Source organism: Microtus oregoni, unplaced genomic scaffold, assembly GCF_018167655.1.
Source record: "Microtus oregoni isolate MIOR12 unplaced genomic scaffold, Mior012 000046F_ref0000063, whole genome shotgun sequence".
Taxonomy (NCBI): Eukaryota; Metazoa; Chordata; class Mammalia; order Rodentia; family Cricetidae; genus Microtus; species Microtus oregoni.
The window spans coordinates 14,781,609-14,801,840 of record NW_024543220.1 but is presented as its reverse complement, the minus strand read 5'-3'; the positions used below and the strand labels follow the sequence as shown (position 1 = coordinate 14,801,840).

At 46.2% G+C, this 20,232-nt stretch overlaps 1 protein-coding gene across 6 annotated transcripts in view; it reads right to left on the bottom strand.

Moving 5' to 3' along the window:
* Cmtr1 (cap methyltransferase 1) overlaps positions 1-20,232 on the bottom strand; it is a 95,817-nt gene that overhangs the window by 53,352 nt on the left and 22,233 nt on the right. The window contains exon 1 of one of the 6 annotated variants that reach the window (XM_041634350.1): positions 810-941. The exons of 3 other annotated variants lie outside the window; for them this stretch is intronic. Coding sequence is in view for 2 of the 3 variants with exons in the window: in XM_041634353.1 (XP_041490287.1) it covers positions 7,618-7,634 (17 nt within the window). In the remaining variant the exon portion in view is untranslated. Of the gene's footprint in view, positions 1-809; positions 942-7,433; positions 7,635-11,962; positions 12,380-20,232 lie in introns of those variants that run through there. 2 more of the 6 variants (XM_041634353.1, XM_041634352.1) reach the window with 2 other exon arrangements.

Here is a 20,232-nt window from a genome sequence, read left to right as displayed (position 1 = left end):
ATTAGTGATCCTCCCCGCCATCCCAAACCTAGCAAAACACTGGATCCCGTTTCCGTGCCCAAGGACGAACCGGTGGACCCAACAGACAGTCATCCCTATCCCGGGAGGCAACTTCTTAAGTGACCCAGGCAGCGCCTATCAGAGGGAAGCAGGAAGACCAGGAGACTCAACAGAAAGCAAGGCCTCCCGGAGCCGCGTTTCACTTGACATCTTAGGCCGCCAGAAAGGGCCCACAGGGAAGCCTTCGGGGAGCTCGGCAGAGCCTTCCTCGGGCCACAGCACGCAAAAGTGGGGTGCCTGGGCGCGCGGCGAGCTCGGTGTGGAAGGCAAGGCGGCAGATACGAACGTCTCCTCCACCACAGCGCCTTCGAGTGGGGACCTCACGGGGCAACCAATCCAACATCTCCTTCTCCCCGCCAGGGGAAGGCCACGGGGCTAGCGAGCCACCCACAAAGGCAGGCGCGCTCGGACAGGGCACTTTTGGGTGCACGGCACCGAGGCCTGCTTCCTCCCCTCCGCGGGGTTCAGACGCCCTCTGAGCCTCCGCGCCCAGGGCCGGGCTTCGCACCGGGGCGGGAAGGGAACGCGGGGGGGAGGGGGGCGAGCTTCTCGTTTGGGAACGTCAGGTGTGAGACTGTGTGCGCGGCGAGCAGCAGCAACGGCAGCCCGGGCTCAGAGGTTGCTGGCGAGAAGGGGGCAGGAGCGGAGAGAAGCTACTAGAAGGCGGGCAGAGTCGCCGCCACAAGGGAAGGATGCTGCGCCCGCGCGCCCGCCCACTCGCTCCCCCCGGGCCGCGCGCCGGCACTCACGCTGAGGGGATGGGGCGAGCTGCCGGCGAGCGGAGACGAGGGGTCAGGCCGCCACTATCGCCGCCGAGCCTGGCCCTGCAACCTCCTCCTCCTCCCTCACTTTCGTTTCCTCACCCGGGGCCAGCTGCGCCGTCGCGCTAAGAACCCGCCCTGCGGGCGGCGCCGCTTGATAACGTCACGAGCCCGTCAGCCCCGCCCCCGCCGGCTTCAGACTTGGGCCCTGGGAAAAGCCCGAGTCAGGCGGCGTTGAGCGCACGAGGCGCCTGCGCGGAAGGGTGGCCTTGCATAAGAAACTCTCTAGGGAAGAGAAATCAATCCTTCACCTCAGTTTACTTCATTTTGTTGGGTACTTGAAGAGATAAACTCCCGAGATGCCTGAATAAATCACGTGACGTTTTACCGTTTTTTTTTTTTTACCACTAGCTGGGCTATCCCAAACAGAGTAGCAAGAAGCCACCTCGACCTCAAGTTTGTCCGAAATTTTAAAGACAAGGACCGCAATCGTGACGTATACAGAAAAACAGCTCTGGTCACCTGTAACAAGTAAGCACCGGTTACAGAAGTAGACAGGCCATAAAAGTATTTATTCTTAGGCTTGGCAGTGGCACGCACCTTTAACTCCAGAACTGGGAAGTAGAAGCAGGCGAATCTCTAGGAGTTGGGACCCAGCCTGGTCTACTAAGCTAGTTCCAGGACAGCAAGTACATAGTGGGGGCTGGAGAGATGGCTCAGAGGTTAAGAGCATTGCCTGCTCTTCCTAAAGGTCCTGAGTTCAATTCCCAGCAACCACATGGTGGCCCACAACCATCTGTAATGAGGTCTGGTGCCCTCTTCTGGCCTGCAGGCATACACACAGAATATTGTATACATAATAAATAAATATTAAAAAAAAAAAAGTACATAGTGAGGCCGGTCCTATCTCATTACGTACCCAGAAGAAAGTATTCTTAGGAATGGCTTCACCAGATGACATATAGTTCAGTAGTTCACTGCAGACTCATCTTCATTATATAGATTAAGAACAAAGACAAGTCGGAAACTGGCCGAGGTCTTAGGCCACGGTTCTCATTACACAGGACCCACTTAGAAAGGACAGCGAACTAGGAGTAGCTCAGTGCCGAGAGTGTTTGCCTGGTACACACAGGTCCTAGGTTCAATTCCCAATAACTCAGCCAGAAGAAGGAATGTCATCTGTCATCTGACCACTTGGACAGAGAGAGACTCATTTCTAATCCCCTCCTTCCCATTTTCAGACTGTGACTTTGCTAGACATTCTCAGTTGGGTTCGTCTCAAATTCCATGAATTCAAATGTCACCGTATGTTCTTCCAGAATGCTGCATTTTTTGTAAAGGATTTTTTCCTCTTTTATTTTATTGATTTTTGCTGTGCTCTGCTTTCTTCTCCTCTCCCCTCCCCTTCAACCATCTCCCAAAGTCCCTTGGGCAAGGGACTGGAGTTTGAAACACACAGGCAGCCAAGAATGCTCCTTGACTAATGGCAAAGTCTTAACTCTCAGCAGCAAGCCCACCAGAAACCACTCCTCTGCCATCAGGAACTCCTGAGGGTCTCATGCTCAGAGCAGCTGCAAAACAAGTTGTTTGCTCAGAGCAGCTGCAAGCATAAGAAAACAAGTTGTTTACTCCAGCAGGCAGGGAGTCAGAGGAAACTCAGGGTCTGGGAGTTCACAGTCCCCAACAAATTGTGATGTTTGTGTCCAGTCAAGTTGTTTCTAGTACATTCTCCTTGAAACTAAAGCGGGTTTTTGCTGTTGTTATTATTGGGTTGTTTTTTTTTTTTTTGCATTATTATATGATCCTATCGCAACCCATCAGTGATTAAAACCTGATGTCCCTCTGCTATTAAGGTGACACTAACATTCTCTGGGTGGCCTGAAAGCCCCTCAGCCTTGTTCTACTAGGTCCTGCCATTGCCCTAGTCCTGTCTTTCTCAAATACAGTATATCTCTAAGGGTTCCTCTCTCTGTCTTTCTCTCAGTGATAATGTCCACTAACCCCTTGGATCTGGGCGTAGCCCTCTCCTCTCTGGAGCCCTTTCCTGACATCACAGTCATTAGCACCACCTCCACCTAGAAAAGCTAGCAGGCACTCCATCCTCCATCCACCATGTGGATCTCAAAAGACTCAAGCCATTAGGCTCGACAGCAGGGCCAGTCCCTCAGAGCCATCACACAGACCCTGGAAAACCTCAGAATGAACAGTCACAGTCAGCAGAGAAACAAAAGATAGAAAAGTAAGTGGGTTGAGAAATGAATCATTGGAAAGTATAGCAGCTGCTGTGTGTGGTGCTGCACGCCTTTAATCCCAGCGTTTGGGAGGCAGAGGCAGCTGCTGTGTGTGGTGGTGCACGCTTCTAATCCCAGCTTTGGGAGGCAGAGGCAGCTGCTGTGTGTGGTGGTGCACGCTTCTAATCCCAGCTTTGGGAGGCAGAGGCAGCTGCTGTGTGTGGTGGTGCACGCTTCTAATCCCAGCGTTTGGGAGGCAGAGGCAGCTGCTGTGTGTGGTGGTGCACGCTTCTAATCCCAGCGTTTGGGAGGCAGAGGCAGCTGCTGTGTGTGGTGGTGCACGCTTCTAATCCCAGCTTTGGGAGGCAGAGGCAGCTGCTGTGTGTGGTGGTGCACGCTTCTAATCCCAGCTTTGGGAGGCAGAGGCAGCTGCTGTGTGTGGTGGTGCACGCTTCTAATCCCAGCTTTGGGAGGCAGAGGCAAGCAGATCTAAATTCTAGTCCAGCCTGATTTACAGAGTGAGTTCCTGGCCAATCAGTGAGAGGCTATCTCAAAAACAGAAGAAAAAGAGAGAAAGGAAACAATAAAGACTGTTCCACAAGACGGGCTCACCACTCCAGGTGGTGGTGGCACACACCTCTAATACCAGCTTTAGGGAGGCAGAGGCAACCAGAACTCTGTGAGCTTGAGGCCAGCCTGGTCTACAGAGTCCTAGGACAGCCTGGACTGTTACATAGAGAAACCCTGTTGAAGATGATAGATAGATAGATAGATAGATAGATAGATAGATAGATAGATGGATGATAGATAGAGATAGATAGGCATTCCAGGCTGAAGAGGGGTCTGGAAGCTTCCACTAACAGCAGAAACAGCTGTGTCAGTCACCTGAAAATGGAGAAACTACACACAAAATTTTTCGGTTGGCGATTATCCAAATTCACTTTACACAGGCTAGTTTCAAAGCCGCCAGCTGTGATTGGCTGAGGATTCAGCTGCTCTGACTTGCTGAGATCAGTTCCTAGGTTGCTATGGCAGGTTTCCTTTTATTTCTGTACGCAACAAGATTGGTTACAATTAACTATGCCTGGAGCCACATATAGGCCAAATTGAGGCCAGATTGAGTTCAGAGCCACCCTGGTCTACAGAATGGAAGTCTGGCTAAAAAGATGGGAGGAGTGGCACAGACCTTTAATCCCAGCAGCTGGGAAGCGGAGGCAGAAGGATCTTTGTGAATTCAAGTCCAGTCTGGTCTATATATATAGAGTTCAAGGTCAGCCAGAGTTACATTGTGAGACCCTGTAAATAATAAAAACAATAATAAACCATACTTAACCCAGCTAGGTAAACATACAGTGAATCATTTTTCCTATTTTCAAGTTCTTAAAAATATACATAATGGTTGAAAGCAAATGTAACATTGTCTGGAGGGGTTTTCAATGTCTGCAAATGTAATCCTCAGGAAGATTCTAAGAGGAAGGGAAAGGAAGAGGAGGTAAGCTCTCTACATTCCAGCAGACCAGGACAAATACTGGCTTTAAATTCAGGGGGGAAAGTCAATATATCACAATGCCCAAGTTTTTTAGTTTTCTTAAAAATATTTATTTATTTATTATATATACAGTGTCTTGCCTGCATGACAGAACAGAACACCAGATCTCATTATAGATGGTTGTGAGTCACCATGTGGTTGCTGGGAATTGAACTCAGGACCGCTGAAAGAACAGCCAGTGCTCTTAACCTCTAAGCCATCTCTCCAGCCTGTTTGGGTTTTTTTTTTATTTATTTTCAAAACATAAATTCTTAGTCTTCCTGCGCACACCCCGTAATCCTCACACTTGGTGCCACCCACAGTGGGCTGGGTCTTCCCACGTCAATGAACAGTCAAGACAATCCCTCATTGCCGTGCCCACAAGACAATCTGACAGTCCCTCATGGAGACCTCATTCTAGGTTGTGCCAAGTTGACAACCGGAACCAAGCATCACAAACAGCTTCGTTGGTGACCACAACAAACATATAAAGAAGTAACACCAACTTGACAAATCGCTCCCAGAGAATGATTTTTAAAAGGAACACGTTCCAGAATGTTCCACAAAGCCAGCATTACCCTGCTACCAAAACCAGATTCAAACAGCAGAAGAAATTGCAGAGCAACGTCCTGCATGGATATAGAAAGAATAATGCTGAACAGAATACCAGCAAATCGAACCCAGCAAGCTCACCTCTGTGTTTACAAATACAGTGTTCGTTGAGGAACATGTGCATGCACACACACACAAAAGAGCTGGCACATGCATGCTCCTAGCTTTGTTCACGTCACTCCAGAGGTGTACGGCGGTGTGAGAGAAGCCAGCTTGTATGGTTCCATTCACAGAAAGCTCACAAGCCGTGGGAAAGACTCTGCTGTTGATGCCAGGGCAGTGGCTGACTCTGAGCCAGAGGAAATTACGAACTAGGCATGTGAGGGGACCTCCTGGGAACTAGAAACATTGTATATGCATTGAGGGTGACGGCACAAGCACATTCACAATCAGAACTTACTGAGCTCTGAAAACCTGCGACCCCACTTCTGTAAACTTGACCTCCGTGAAGCAAACTTAACGTGTATGTGCTCAAAAGCAGTGAGCAGATGCTGCTGGGACCAGAGAGGTGGCTGAGGCTGGCAACCCTGGGTTCCATCCCCAGAACCAAGAGGATGGAAGGACAGAACCGACTTCTCCAAGTTGACCTCTGGCCTTCACATGTGAACCATGTGGATGTATGTGCACGCGTATGTGCACGCACATGTATGTATGTATATATGATATTTTTAAAAATTTAAGATAAAGGAGGCTGCTACTTGACTTAAATAAGAAATTTTAATTGGCTCCGGGCAGTGGTGGTGCACGCCTTTAATCCCAGTATTTGGGAGGCAGAGGCGGGAGGATCTCTGTGAGTTTGAGGCCAGTGTGGGCTACAAAAGCTAGTTCCAGGACAGGATCCAAACCTACAGAGAAACCCTGTTTCAAAAAACAAAAAGAAGAAATTTTAATTGTAAGATTACTTTTGACATGCATGTTTTATAGATTTTCTTTTCTAATTTAAGATTTTTTTGAGTGTTTTGACTGCACATGTCTGTGGACCTTGTGCTTGTGTGATATCCATGCAGGCCAGAAAAGTGCATTGGATCTGGGAGAGCACCCACTACTCTTAACCACTGAGCTATTTCTCCAGCCTCTATATTTAACTTGTTTTTCAAGACAGGATTTCTGTGTGGCCCTCTGTCCTGAAACTCGCTCTGTAGACCAGGCTGGCCTGGAACTCAGAGATCTGCCTGCCTGTGCCTCCTGAGTGCTGGATTAGAGGTTTATACCATCACTGCCCAGCAACATAATTAAAGAAACATTTTCTTTCTATCTGTATGAGTGTGTCTGGGTCTGTGCACATGGAGTGTGGGTGTTCACGAAGGCCAGAGGGGTGTCAGCTACAGGCAGAGCTGGAGCTGGAGTCACAGGTGGTTGTGAACAGCCTAGTATGGGGTGCAGAGGTCGGGATTCAAGTACTCGTAACTACTGGGCCATCTCTCTAACCCCAACATTTACTTTTTTATTTGCTTCAGTAGTCATACATGGGGACACTTCATTGGTAAACACAAAAATAACATTGCACTAGCAGAATTAAAACCTCTAGGTTTTAATAATAATCCTCTCTCCAGAAATACAATAATTCTCCAGGATCTTTGCAGGCCGGTAGTCTTTCTCTTCTCTGAAGATTAAGCATTCACCGTCAGTTAAGTCAATATCTTTAAGGGCTTTGAATCCCTTTATGTAAGAAAAAGCGGATTGCATAACTATGATTTTTAACTTAGAAGCCATGGGGTGGACACAGCTTTTAAAGACTTCTGAGGTGTTCCAGACTTTTCAAAGAAAATGCCAGAATTGTACATTAAAAAGGCATATCCTTCAGCTCCTTCCTTATCGACCACTTGGCCAGAAATGCTTTAATATTTTTCAGTAGCATCCATAATCTTGACTTCACAGCATTGAATTGAAAGGTTAGACTCAGTCTTGTGGCTTCTCTTCTTCCAGAGAAGCCAACACAGCAATAAAATTCCTTTTCTAATAACGTCCGTGGAGTGAATTTTCTTTTTCTTTCATTCTTTTTTTATTTCAGTTAAAGATTTCTGCCTTTGGGGGCTGGAGAGATGGCTCAGTGGTTAAGAGCATTGCCTGCTCTTCCAAAGGTCCTGAGTTCAATTCCCAGCAATCACATGGTGGCTCACAACCATCTGTAATGAGGTCTGGTGCCCTCTTCTGGCCTTCATGCATACACACAGACAGAATATTGTATACATAATAAATCAATAAATAAAAAAAAAAGATTTCTGCCTTTAACTCAAAAAAGTGCTTCTAGACATATTTTCATGGCGGGCTGCAGACTTCCACACGGTACAAAAGCAATTCGTGTTTTCTTCCAGCATCTCTTCAAAATCTGTTTAAATGTGTTTGCTTGACTCGGAGACCTGCTCCGCTGATGGCATTTAAGGCTGTTGACAGAACTTCTTTTATGGGCCTGTTAGAAGAACCTTTATTGTTGGTGCACATCTGTGGAAAAATATTATATATATATAGTGTATGTTATATATATATTTATATATATATTATGATGTGAAAGTGGCTCTCCTCATTAAAATAGCCCAGCTAGACACATTGCCAGGCACGGCAGCGGTCCCTTCTGTGCAGGGTGGCAAGGGTTTCTTTCCAAAATTTATTTGGCAGGAAATAAAAATTCTTTTTACTATTTCCAAACTGTTCAAAGCCTTTGTAGTTTACAAAAGGATGCACAAAATAGGGATCCTTTGATGGCTTCAGTGTGCACACAAGAAAGGAGAGAGCTGACGCATGAAGAGATGTCTGTCAGGACGAAAGCTTACTGAGATACCCTTTCAAGCTTTCAGCTTTGCTGGTATCAAAACTTCAATTAAATTAATTTACATATACATACAAACACACACACATAAACACTACTGGCTTCCCAACTCTCTTTCGGTTTTTTAGGACAGGGTTTCTCTGTATCGCTCTGACTATCCTGGAACACGCTTTGCAGACCAGGCTGGCCTCGAACTCAGACATCTGCCTGCCTTTGCTGGGTAGTGATAGCCAGGTATGAGATGCTAGCTCTGGTTGTGAGGTGGCTGCAGGATGGCCTGCAGGCCTCATTTGCCCAAATCCTGAGAAACGTGAACCAAACATTCTACATAGTAAGTTAGCGCCACAAAAAGCCTGAGGGAGAGCAAGCCCCAGTGACCTGCCGCTGACCTCCAGACCCGTGCTCGGACATCAGCCTGTCAATTTACCATGACCGTGTGCACTCGTGTTTTGAGAATTCAGCAGCAAGGGGGCTGGAGATGACTCACTGGTTAAGAGTACTGGCTGCTCTTCCAGAGGACCTGGGTTCAATTCCCAGCACCCACATGGCAGTTCACAGTTGTCTGTAATTCCAGTTCTAGGGGATCCAACATGCCCACACAAACATGCAGGCAGGCAAAACACCAATGCACATAAAACAAAAATAAATAAATAATTAAAAAAAAAAGACTGCAGCAATTAAGCTGTGCGTGGTGACAGATGCCTTCAGTACCCAGCACTTGGGAGGCAGAGGCAGGTGAATCTCTGTGAGTTCGAGGCCAGCCTGGTCTACAAAGCGAGTTTCACAACAGCCAGGGTTATTACACAGAGAAATCCTTCCTCAAAAAACCAAACAAACGAAAGAATTCAGTAACTATGGAGGAATGGCTTATTGCTTTTACAGAGGACCCAGGTTCAGTTTCCAGCATCCACACGGCAGTTAGCAACTGCCTGTAACTTGAATTCCAGGGGCTCTGACTCCCTCTTCTGGCCTTCTTAGACTCTTGTAAGCAGGTGGTACACATAAACTTACAAGGTCATGCCAGGTGATGGTGACACACATCTTTAATCCCAGCACTTGGGAGGTAGAGTCAGGCGGATCTCAGTGAGTTCGAGGCCAGCCTGGTCTACAGAGTGAGTTCCAGGACAACCAGACCGTCCCACAGAGAAATCCAGTCTCAAACACACACACACAGACACAAACAAAATTTTAAAAAAAACCCACAAAACTTACAAGGTCGTGTGCATACACATATATACAATTTAAAATAAGAATTCAGAAACTATGATTGAATTGCAGTAATTAGAAGACCACTATTGAACACAAGAAAAAAAAAACCGGCCAGTTTCAGGCACTCACAGTGTCCAGAGCAGCAGAGATACTGGCTGAACACTGGGCCTGAGGTTAAGGCTCTAGAGCAGCAGCAAGCAGGGGATGCTCGGTAGAGGCTACCTGAGCTCATCGTGGAGGGACGGCCTGTGGGCGCTGTCGACGGTCCAGCTCCAGCATCTAATGTCCTCTGAGCATCTATCAGAGCCCAGACTGTCACTACAATCAGCAGGCTTTCCTGAACTCGAGAACCGACAGAAAGGGAGAGCTCCATTAGTTTTCACCCACGAGGCCGTATCTCCGTCAGTGAGGCCACCCATTCCTACTGCAACACCCATTGGCAAAAGAAATAAAGGTAAAATCTAGCCAAAGTCAGTTTTTATTCTCTGAGTGAAGCTTAAGTGTATTCAGAACAAGGCCTTGGCCTGCTGTTGTCCGAGGAGGCGTGCCATGCAGCTCAGGCCCCGTGCCTCCTAATAAGACTGTAGCTCTGGACGAGAGATTCCCAGGTCCTCATCTTAGGTTCCTCGTAGGAGAGACCACGATAGAAGCTAGAGATCCCCTTGAAATCCCGGCATTCATCAGGGGCCATCTAAGCAGCCCTAGGGCGCCCCGCACTTGTGGCTTATCCTCGGGAGAGAGTGGACAGTCTAGTTGCAGGTTAAGGCTATGAGAAGCGAACAAGCAGTTGAGTTGGAGACAGCTGCCTGGTCTAAGCTCGCCTGTAGTTCTGGGGACTCCTGGGTCATGGTGCCTGGAGTTGTGACTGACGGTCACTCACAGAGGAGGAAAGTGTGAGGAGGGAGGCTCCAATGATGAGGGAATTTGAGGGTTCTCTTTCTTTAATAACTACAGTGGCTTCCAATCAGAAAAGCAGCCGAAAGACATCCAGCTGTCCCGCCCACAAAGGGCAAAGACTCCTGCCTTGACCGTCTGTGTGCTGGCACAAGACAAGCCTAAGGGTAGGGTGAGCATTTTCTAAGCTAACATAGCCAGATGGTAGAGGACACCTGCTCGTTCACTGCGGCTGGCTGCGTTGCCTGCTTAGCGAGCTCGAATGTGAGACAATCCCCTCCACCCAGTGCCTCAGCACCCCGCTCGAGTGGTCTAACCAGAGGACTGAACAGCGGCTGACTCTACCAGGCCGTGCTAGTGCTACAGGGCACAAGAGCTGGCGTGTCTCCTGAGCCAGCAGGATGCAGGCGTTGTCTATGATCAGCCTTCTCCCCAGGGAAAGAACATTCAGAGGCTCAGAGGGAAAAAGCAGAAGTTCAGGTTAATCTTAGTGTCTTTTAAAGATAGAACATTTTGCTGAGTGTAGTGGTACACGCCTTCAATCCCAGCACTTGGGAGGTGGGGGGGGGGTGCAGAGGCAGGTCCACTGGTGCTGTTCTACTAAACAGCTGTCCATACTTCCCAACTATCAACAGGGCATACAAAACTAAAGAGATGGATTGAGAACTCAGTCTGTAAAACAGGTGCCATGCAAGCGTTAGGATCCAAGGCTGACTCCCAGAAATCATATTCAAATCCAGGTATGGTGGTCATACCTACAATCCTGGCACCAGGAGGACCTCATTGGCTAGCCAAGCCTGCTTGGCAAGCTCCAGGCTAAAAAGATCCTGTCTCAAAAAACAATGTGGAGGCCGGGCGGTGATGGCACACGCCTTTAATCCCAGCACTCGGGAGGCAGAGGCAGGCGGATCTCTGTGAGTTCGAGACCAGCCTGGTCTACAAGAGCTAGTTCCAGGACAGGCTCCAAAACCACAGAGAAACCCTGTCTCGAAAAACCAAAAAAAAAAAAAACAATGTGGAGGCCAGGTGCTGTGGTAAACACCTTTAATTCCAGTACCTGGGAGGCAGGGGCAGGGGGATCTCTAAGAGTTCACGGCCAGCATGGTCTACATAGTGAGTTCCAGGACAGCAGGGTTATGTAGAGACTTTGTCTCAAAACAAATTAAAAAAAACAAAAACCAAGGACAACTTAGGCTGACTTCTGGAATACACTCAACACATGTGCACTCTGTAAATTTGAAAAGAACGGTTCTCTGGGCAGAAGGGTCTCTACAACTCCAGGAACAGGGCTCTCCTTGCTCTCATCTCCGGTGGCACTGGCGACACATCACCTGGCAGACTTCTGTGACCCCAGCATCAGGAGGCAGAGGTAGGTTCAGGCCAGCCTGGGCTACATGAAACTGCCTCAAGGGGTTTTTAAATGTGTGGGAAAAGATGGCAGGCAGAAACACAAAAACCCCACAGCTTTTGTTTTTTTGTTGTTTTGTTTTTGGTTTTTTTGGTTGTTGCTTTTTGTTTTTCGAGACAGGGTTTCTCTGTAGTTTTGGAGTCTGTCCTGGAACTAGCCCTTGTAGACCAGGCCTGCCTCTGCCTCCCCAGTGCTGGGATTAACGGCGTGTGCCACCACCACCGGCTTAGCCCCACAGCTGTTAAATGAGGGGTGCGTCCAGTTCTCCTGGAATCACTGCTTGTTCACCACACCCAGGGAGAGAGCTGGAAACACCTCTGAACAGCAGCTGAGTGAAAGAACTCCCAAACAAGGAAAGCAGGGACGCCCTCTGAATGGAAACAGAGTGTCGACAGCTCACCAGGTGGGCTGCAGTCTATGAGCTGCCAGTGTTTACCTGGGAGACTGTCTGGGAGCCGGAAGCAAAGGAAGACAAACACACTGAAGCCCAGCTGGCAACTGGCGGGTTTTATAATTTATTTCTGAGAAATGATATCTTGTTTTCCCAAAGGTAAACCAGACTCAAGATGCAAGCCAGGTTCAGGGCAGCCACCCATTACACCCAACTGTCCGAGATGATGTCAGCAGGGTGGCATGAGGTATCAAAACAAACATTAAAAAAAACAACAGAACTCAATTCCTTTAACATGTAGTGAGGCACTCAGTGCGGAGTCTGGGCGGCACGGCGTGAGGAGGGCCAGCACAGCGGAAGGCCAGCAATAGAGGCTTCTTAACTCAGTCTCTGCAGCACGTGGCTTCCCAGATGGGGTCCAGAGCAGCCTAAGGGAATCCTCTAGACCACTTCAAGATGCCAGCCCCCTACAGTCTCTCACATGTCCTTGGAGCATGACCTTCATGACAGTCTCTTTGCTTTGGAGAGAAAGACAGAGCCATGAATTAGGAGCCTGTGTTTCGCCTCCCACAACCCCTTCCACCTTTGCTACCCTCGCTTTGTCTCCGCAACCACCAGAATAAAGGGAGAAAGTAAGCCAGGCTGGAAGCTTGGTCCTGGGGGGAGCTTGCTTTGGAGAGAAAGACAGAGCCATGAATTAGGAGCCTGTGTTTCGCCTCCCACATCCCCTTCCACCTTTGCTACCCTCGCTTTGTCTCCGCAACCACCAGAATAAAGGGAGAAAGTAAGCCAGGCTGGAAGCTTGGTCCTGGGGGGAGCTGTGCTGTGGGCTGATGGCCAGCAGCAAGAGGACCCCACTCGGGACAGCAAGCGAGTCTTCACAGCCAAGACTCCTCTCCAGCGCTAGACACACAAGGTATATATCTAAATGTGAGGTGCACAGGCACTCGGGGTCAGCCCAGGACCTCTACCTGAACACAGCCTGGTTCACTCAAACACAACTAGCTGTGCACCTGGGTGTGATGGACAGTGCATGGGAAAGCTGTTCTCAGCCTGGGTGTTACAGACTGCATGGTTTCTGGTGACAAGGCAAAGACAGCTCACTACAGAGTGACATCAACGGTCAGAGAGCACCTTTAAACCTCCCAGCAGAAGGCAGCTTCTGCAATCCATAGACTCAGTAAGAAGTCAGTCCAACTAACCCCAGAGCTGGCCACCTCTCTCCAACAGTTCCTGTGATGCCACTGTCACTTCTCTGTTTGGACGCACGCAGGGGAGCTCCACTGTGCTTGTGAGCCAGCCAACCTCAGGGCCCTTCCTCAGCTGTCCACCTGGTTCTCTGAGACAGTCTCTTATTATGCCCTGAGGCCTACCAAGGAAGCTCCCAGCCAGTCCCAAGAACACACCTGTCCCCACTACCAACACTGGGATTTTAGATGCCACCAGACCCAGTTTTTTATGTTTTTCAAGGTAAGGTTTCTCTGTATAGCTTTGGAGCCTGTCCTGGAACTAGCTCTTGTAGACCAGGCTGGCCTCGAACTCCCAGAGATCCGCCTGCCTCTGCCTCCAGAGTTCTGGGATTAAAGGCATGTGCCACCCACCACTGCCCAGCAGACCCAGCTTTCTAAGTCGTTCAGGAATCAAACTCAGGTAGACTCCACGCTCGCAAGCACTTTACCAAACAGCCACCTCCCGCCTGTCTCACCACCTCAAACTGCACTCTGATCAATTCAGGCTGAAAAGGGAAACAGGAAACTCTTTTAATGACGAGGAAAAAAAACAAAAGAGAGAAGGAAAACAGGGCGAGCAGTGATGATAATATTGCTTCCAGTAATGACCACTCATTGCTATCCTGTGACAACCGTCTCTCCAGACCCAGAGCCTTTCCATCCTGTGACAACCGTCTCTCCAGACCCAAAGCCTTGCTATCCTGTGACAACCGTCTCTCCAGACCCAGATCCTAAATTTTTTAAAAAATCCCCAAGCACTAAGGATTAAACGAGCTTTCAAATGGCACCAAACATTCTAAGGGAGCCGGCGTTTTAATTTAGAGTTCTAAGCCCCACATGGCAGCCCAGCAGAGCTGCTGGTGGCTCCAGCACATCTTTCCCTAACTCAAGACGCGGATTCTTCGGTCTGACTAGACAAAACCCCAGAGCTGCACTTGCTGTGGACACTGCAGATAGTGGAACTGGCTGCCAGAAGCATTGTCCACGGTGTGTGCATCATGGAGCTGTTTCCTGTGCAGTTACTACCGCGGCCAGAGAGGCCCAGGCCAGTCCAGTCAGCCTCTGCAGAGAACGGGAAGAGCAACTGGGGTGTAGGGTTAAGACAGCCCCTTTGGTGGGCGTGGTTTGCCTCGGGCGAATGCCTACAGATAAATGGGCGTGCGGGAGGCAGCTCCACCCCTTTCCTTCCTACCTCCTGTGCCATGCGGGAACTTCGGTTCTGTAAGTTTATATTTAAAGTGGTAAATATTCTTTAATATCTGCATTGCATTTATTTACGCCAATACATTTGGCGCCCTCCCCGTGGGGCTTTGCCGAGACCCGGCCCAAATCGGAGTCTCTTGGGGCCACTGCTCCCAGTGGTGGTCTCCCTGGGCGCGCAGAAGCAGCTGAGATTCTGAGTGACTCGATTTTCCCTGCTGCTTGCTAGAGTATCAAGCGGGATGGGAGAGCTAGCACTCCCCAGCGTTTTGAAACCCGCAGCGCCTCTGTAACAGCGTGATCAGTCTCTGTTCCCCTCCCACCTCCACCGGCGCTCGGGTCACGTGACAGCGGCCCTGCGAGTCCCGGCACGAGTCCCAGCACGCCGGCATCCCTTTGATTTGTTCACTTTGGAGGCTGTTCTCTCTGTTCCCTTTCTGGCCCAATTGCTACTTATCAGTCTGGTGTCTGTTTCAATTTTGTTTTTGAGTCATTTATTTCAGACTTAGGCCACGTGGACTCAAGTGGACTCTTTCACCACCACTGGCAGGAACCGGTCATTACAGGTAAAAGAATTTTTTCTTTTATAAATAAAATGTCTGAGAACGTGACAGTTTCAGATTTCAACAGCTTTTTTGAGTGTACCATTTGGGAGATTTTACAAGAGGTGTCTATTACCACACATCTATGGATATTTCTGGGATTCTTAATTTTCCTTAGCACTATTTGGTTTGATAATAGGAAAATGATCAAATCTCTTAAGGCAGAGGTTGAACGTTTAAAAACTATTGAGAATGACAACAATCTTCTCAAGAATCAGTTTGAAGTTCTCCAGGAAGAAAACAGATCTTTGTTTAACATGACTTGGTTAACTGAGCAAAATCTAGAAAAGGTACAGGCTGATGTTAAAGAGAAATTCATTACTATGGAAGAAGGAACAGCTGAATTAGATCGTGAGTTCCAGCAGTCCCTTTCTGTAGGAACTGAAACATTAACTGAGAGAATCAAAACTGCTGAATGTGACAATCGAATTTTGTCTAAAGCTTATGACAGATTGGCGGAAAGATCATCAATACAAGAAGGCACGGTTTATGCCATAAAAATTATGTCCAAAGATGACAAGTTAGCTCTAATGGACAAATTTCATACTTTAGAATCCTCAATGAAGGCTTTGGAACATAATTCTGGACAGGAGATTCAGACATTACAAAAGGCAATGGTGAATAGAATTGAAAAGATTGAGGAATTTCTAAATTCTGATGAAGAAGAGAAAAGGGTAGAAAGGCAAATTTTAACTACATCTGTGGATAAATCCCTCAGGGACAATTTCCACAAAGCTCTACCTACACCTCTAGATGCCTTTCCAGTAATAACAACAGAAAAGGTGATTGATTCCAGAAACCCTAGGGTCATCAAGGAAGATACATGGGAGCCTGTCCGTATGAATGATCTCAAAGAAATAAAACAGGCTGTCATGACTTTTGGGATGCACGCCTCTTTTGTTAAAGAGATGCTAAAATCTTGGGCCACAACAAGTAGAGCAGCCCCCTCAGACTGGCTCCAACTGAGCTCCGCGGTCCTTGAGAGTGGACCGCAATTAAAATGGAAATGCTTATTCAGGCAAGAGGCTAGACTTTTAGAGCAGCAGGAAAAGGCGAAGGGAATTGACATTTCCCTAGATAAAATTCTAGGTGAAGGGCTCTTTTCCGACCCTCAGGAACAAGTTAATTTGGATGAAAACATACTCTCCATGTGTACTACAGCAGCCTTAAGGGCTTGGGACAGAGTACAAGACCCAGGACAGAGAATGGAATCATTTGTCACAGCTAAACAGGGTCAGAGAGAACCCTTTAGTGACTTTTTACAAAGATTAACTAAGGCTGTACAAATAGGGATATCTGACCCAGAAGCAAGACGTATAATAATTGAGTCTTTGGCTTACGAAAATGCAATTGTGGAATGCAAAAAGATCTTGGGCCTTTAAAGTTCAGATCAGCGTCCTTGGAAGAATGGGTCTTGCATACACTAAATGTTGACACATTTGACTATGGCACTGAAGCATGGGTAGAAGAAGCAATTTCCAATGGTAAAAGGAGACACCAGAATACCAAATGTTTTAATTGTGGCAAACTGGGTCATATGAAAAGGAATTGTAAACAACGGATTTTCAGAAATAATAATGATGCATCTTCTAGAAATAACAGAAATAGAAGGACTCAGCCTTCAGGTTTATGTAGAAGATGTGGAAAAGGCAGGCATTGGACGAATGAATGCAGGTCTACAAGAGATAGACAAGGCAATCTGATACAGACGGGAAACGTGAGAGGGGGGGATCTCACAGGCCCCCATGGCAAACATGGTTCAGTCATTTCCAGTTTCTGCAGAGAACATGCCTCGTCAGGACAATTAGGAAGCCACATGCCTACTGTTACAAGCAATAGTAATCAGAAAGATGAATTACGTGTTTTGGCAAACGTCTATAAATGATCAAAGACCTAAGCTGAGAGTGTGTGTAAATGGCATTTTTATTACTGGCCTGCTGGACACAGGTGCTGATGTAAGTATCATTACCCCAGAATCTTGGCATCCGTATTGGCCTCTTCAGAATGTAAATGTTCAGCTCCTGGGAATTGGAACCCTATCTCGAGTAATGCACAGCACGAGATGGGTTGAATGTATAGGGCCAGAGGGACAAATAGGAAAATTAAGGCCATATGTAGCCAATATTGCAATGAATTTATGGGGTCGTGACCTATTACAACAATGGAATACCCAAATTAACATTCCTGCTAAATCTAGAGCCTATATTTCTGAAAATAATATTAAAAGTTATTACAAACGGAGAAAACCGGCCATTAGGGCTGTGCAAGAACAAGCAATTGATGTCCCTTCAGAGATACCAACAGGCTTGCCTCTAAAATGGTTGACTGAGAAACCAATATGGACAAAGCAATGGCCTTTAGCTGAGGAAAAGTTACAGGCTTTAGAACAGCTGGTACAAGAACAATTAGATGCTGGACATATAGAAGAATCTACCAGCCCTTGAAATTCTCCTGTATTTGTGGTTAAGAAAAAATCAGGTAAATGGAGAATGGTGACAGATCTCAGGGCCATCAACAAGGTTATTCAACCTATGGGCCCTCTGCAATCTGGAATTCCTTTGCCCTCTTTATTACCAAAAGGATGGTCTCTCATCGTTATTGATTTAAAGGATTGTTTTTTCACTATACCTTTGCAAAAAGAAGATAGAGAAAAATTTGCCTTCACAGTGCCTACTTATAACAATTCTCAACCTTCGAGGAGGTACCATTGGGCCGTCCTCCCCCAGGGTATGTTAAATAGCCCCTCCCTGTGCCAATATTTTGTGAACCAACCATTGCAAATAATACGCAAGAAATTTCCCAAATCTATAGTATACCATTACATGGACAACATAATTGTTATCTGATTCAAACATAGATACCTTGAACAGACTGTTTGAAGAAATACAGATACTGTTACCTAAATGGGGATTGCAAATTGCTCCTGAAAAGATTCAGAAGGGAGATTCTGTTAATTATTCAGGTTATAGAATAGGTTTGCAAAAAATTAAGACACAAAAAGCATCGCCTAATGACTTTCAAAGACTGTTAGGAGACATTTCCAGTTTACGACCAGCTATGGGAATAACACCTGATCTAATAATTCATTTGAACAAAACCTTGGATGGTGATAAAGATTTAAACAGTCCTAGAGAATTGACAGCTGAAGCAGAAAAGGAACTGACAATGATTGAGGAGAAATTACAACAGGCACATGTGGACAGAGTGAATCCAGAGATCGATTGTATTCTCGTCATACTACCGTCAAAAATTTCTCCTACAGGAATTTTAATGCAGAGAGATGATATTATCTTGGAATGTATCTTTTTACCACATAAACCAAGTAAGAAACTGAAAACTTATGTGGAAAAAGTCTCTGAGTTAATTATAAAAGGCAAGCTGAGACTTCGTCAACTAGCAGGCATAGACCCAGCAGAAATTATAGTGCCTTTCACTGCTGATGAAATAAAGAAATTATGGGAAGAAAATGAACCATGGCAAAGAGCTTGTGCTAATTTTTTGGGAGACATTAATAACAACTATCCAAAAAGCAAGAGGCTTAACTTCATAAAGAGAATCTCTTGGATTCTTCCTCGAATCGTCCATGATGCTCCAATAACTGGAGCCCGTACATTCTATACTGATGCCAATAAATCAGGGAAGGCAGGTTACAAATCAGAAGACTTGGGTAAGGTGGAACAAAGTCCTTATGATTCTGTCCAGAAGGCAGAATTATATGCCATTCTTATGGTACTAAGAGATTTTAAAGAACCTATTAATATAGTTACTGATTCACAATACACAGAAAGAGTTATTTTACATATTGAAACTGCTGAATTTATACCTGATGATATAGAACTAACTTCATTGTTTATCCAGGTTCAAGATTTGATCAGGAACAGGCTTTGCCCTATGTACATAACACACATCCGATCCCATACAGGTCTGCCAGGTCCTCTAGCACAAGGTAATGCAGAAATTGATCAATTATTGATTAGTAGTGTGCTACAAGCCTCTGAATTTCATAAAAAACATCATGTTAATAGCAAAGGTTTGAAGAAAGAGTTTTCTATTACATGGCAACAAGCTAAGGAGATTGTGAAGAAATGCCCTACCTGCTCTTTCTATAACCAAACGCCACTGCCTGCAGGGGCTAATCCAAAGGGCACCCATAGGAATGAAATCTGGCAGATGGATGTGTTCCACTTTGCAGAATTTGGCAAATTGAAGTATGTTCATCACACCATTGACACTTATTAAGGCTTTCAGTGGGCAACTGCTTTAAGTTCAGAAAAAGCTGATTCAGTAATCACTCATTTATTAGAAGTCATGGCTATCATGGGTATACCTACACAAATAAAGACAGATAATGGTCCTGCTTATGTCTCTAGGAAAATGAAACAGTTTTTTGATTATTACAATATCAAGCATGTTACAGGTATACCACACAATCCTACAGGTGCTGACCTCACAATGGAAGCCAGGAGATGTGCTGCGCTGGGGAAGGGGTTTTGCTCTTATCTCCACAGGTGAGGAAAAATTATGGATACTGTCAAAATTAATAAAGGTTCGGTTTGAAGAAGAGAAGTCACTTGGAAAAGATAAATAACAATTCATTCACAAGGATGACCGGCATTCAGATGGTAAGGATTACAGATAGGTTGGGGGCAGGGTTCTTTTCTTATCTCCACAGGAAAATATTCATCTCCAAAGAATTTAAGGGACCCTGAATATTTAATTACTGATGGATGGAAAATAGTTACGACCCACTAAACATCAATAATAAAATTCTATACATATTGTAAGTATTGATTTTTTATATATATTTATATGTTTTATTGAACACTTCTTTATAATATAATGTGTAGAGCTGGTTTTGGAGTTGGACTATGGCTCAGTCCCTCTTCAATTCCAAGCCTGTTGATAAGAGATATTTCAGAGTTTCTGTCTCAGGTCAGGAGCCATGAAATGGGACAGAATAAGAATAATTTTATATTTGATAAACTTTCTTTGCCTTTCCTCATATCTGTGTCTTTCTTTATATGTCAGTATATGTCCTTGTTGTTAATGTTTAAATTTCCCATAACAAGCAACATATTTTCCTACAGTAATATTTGAAGTTTCCAGGATGAAGATGGGGCCCCACAACATCAACTCAGTCTGGCTTTTATGACGTCATGAATTTTTTTTAAATATTTTTTTATTTATTATGTATACAATATTCTGTCTATGTGTATGCCTTCAGGCCAGCAGAGGGCACCAGACCCCATTACAGATGGTTGTGAGCCACCATGTGGTTGCTGGGAATTGAACTCAGGACCTTTGGAAGAGCAGGCAATGCTCTTAACCTCTGAGCCATCT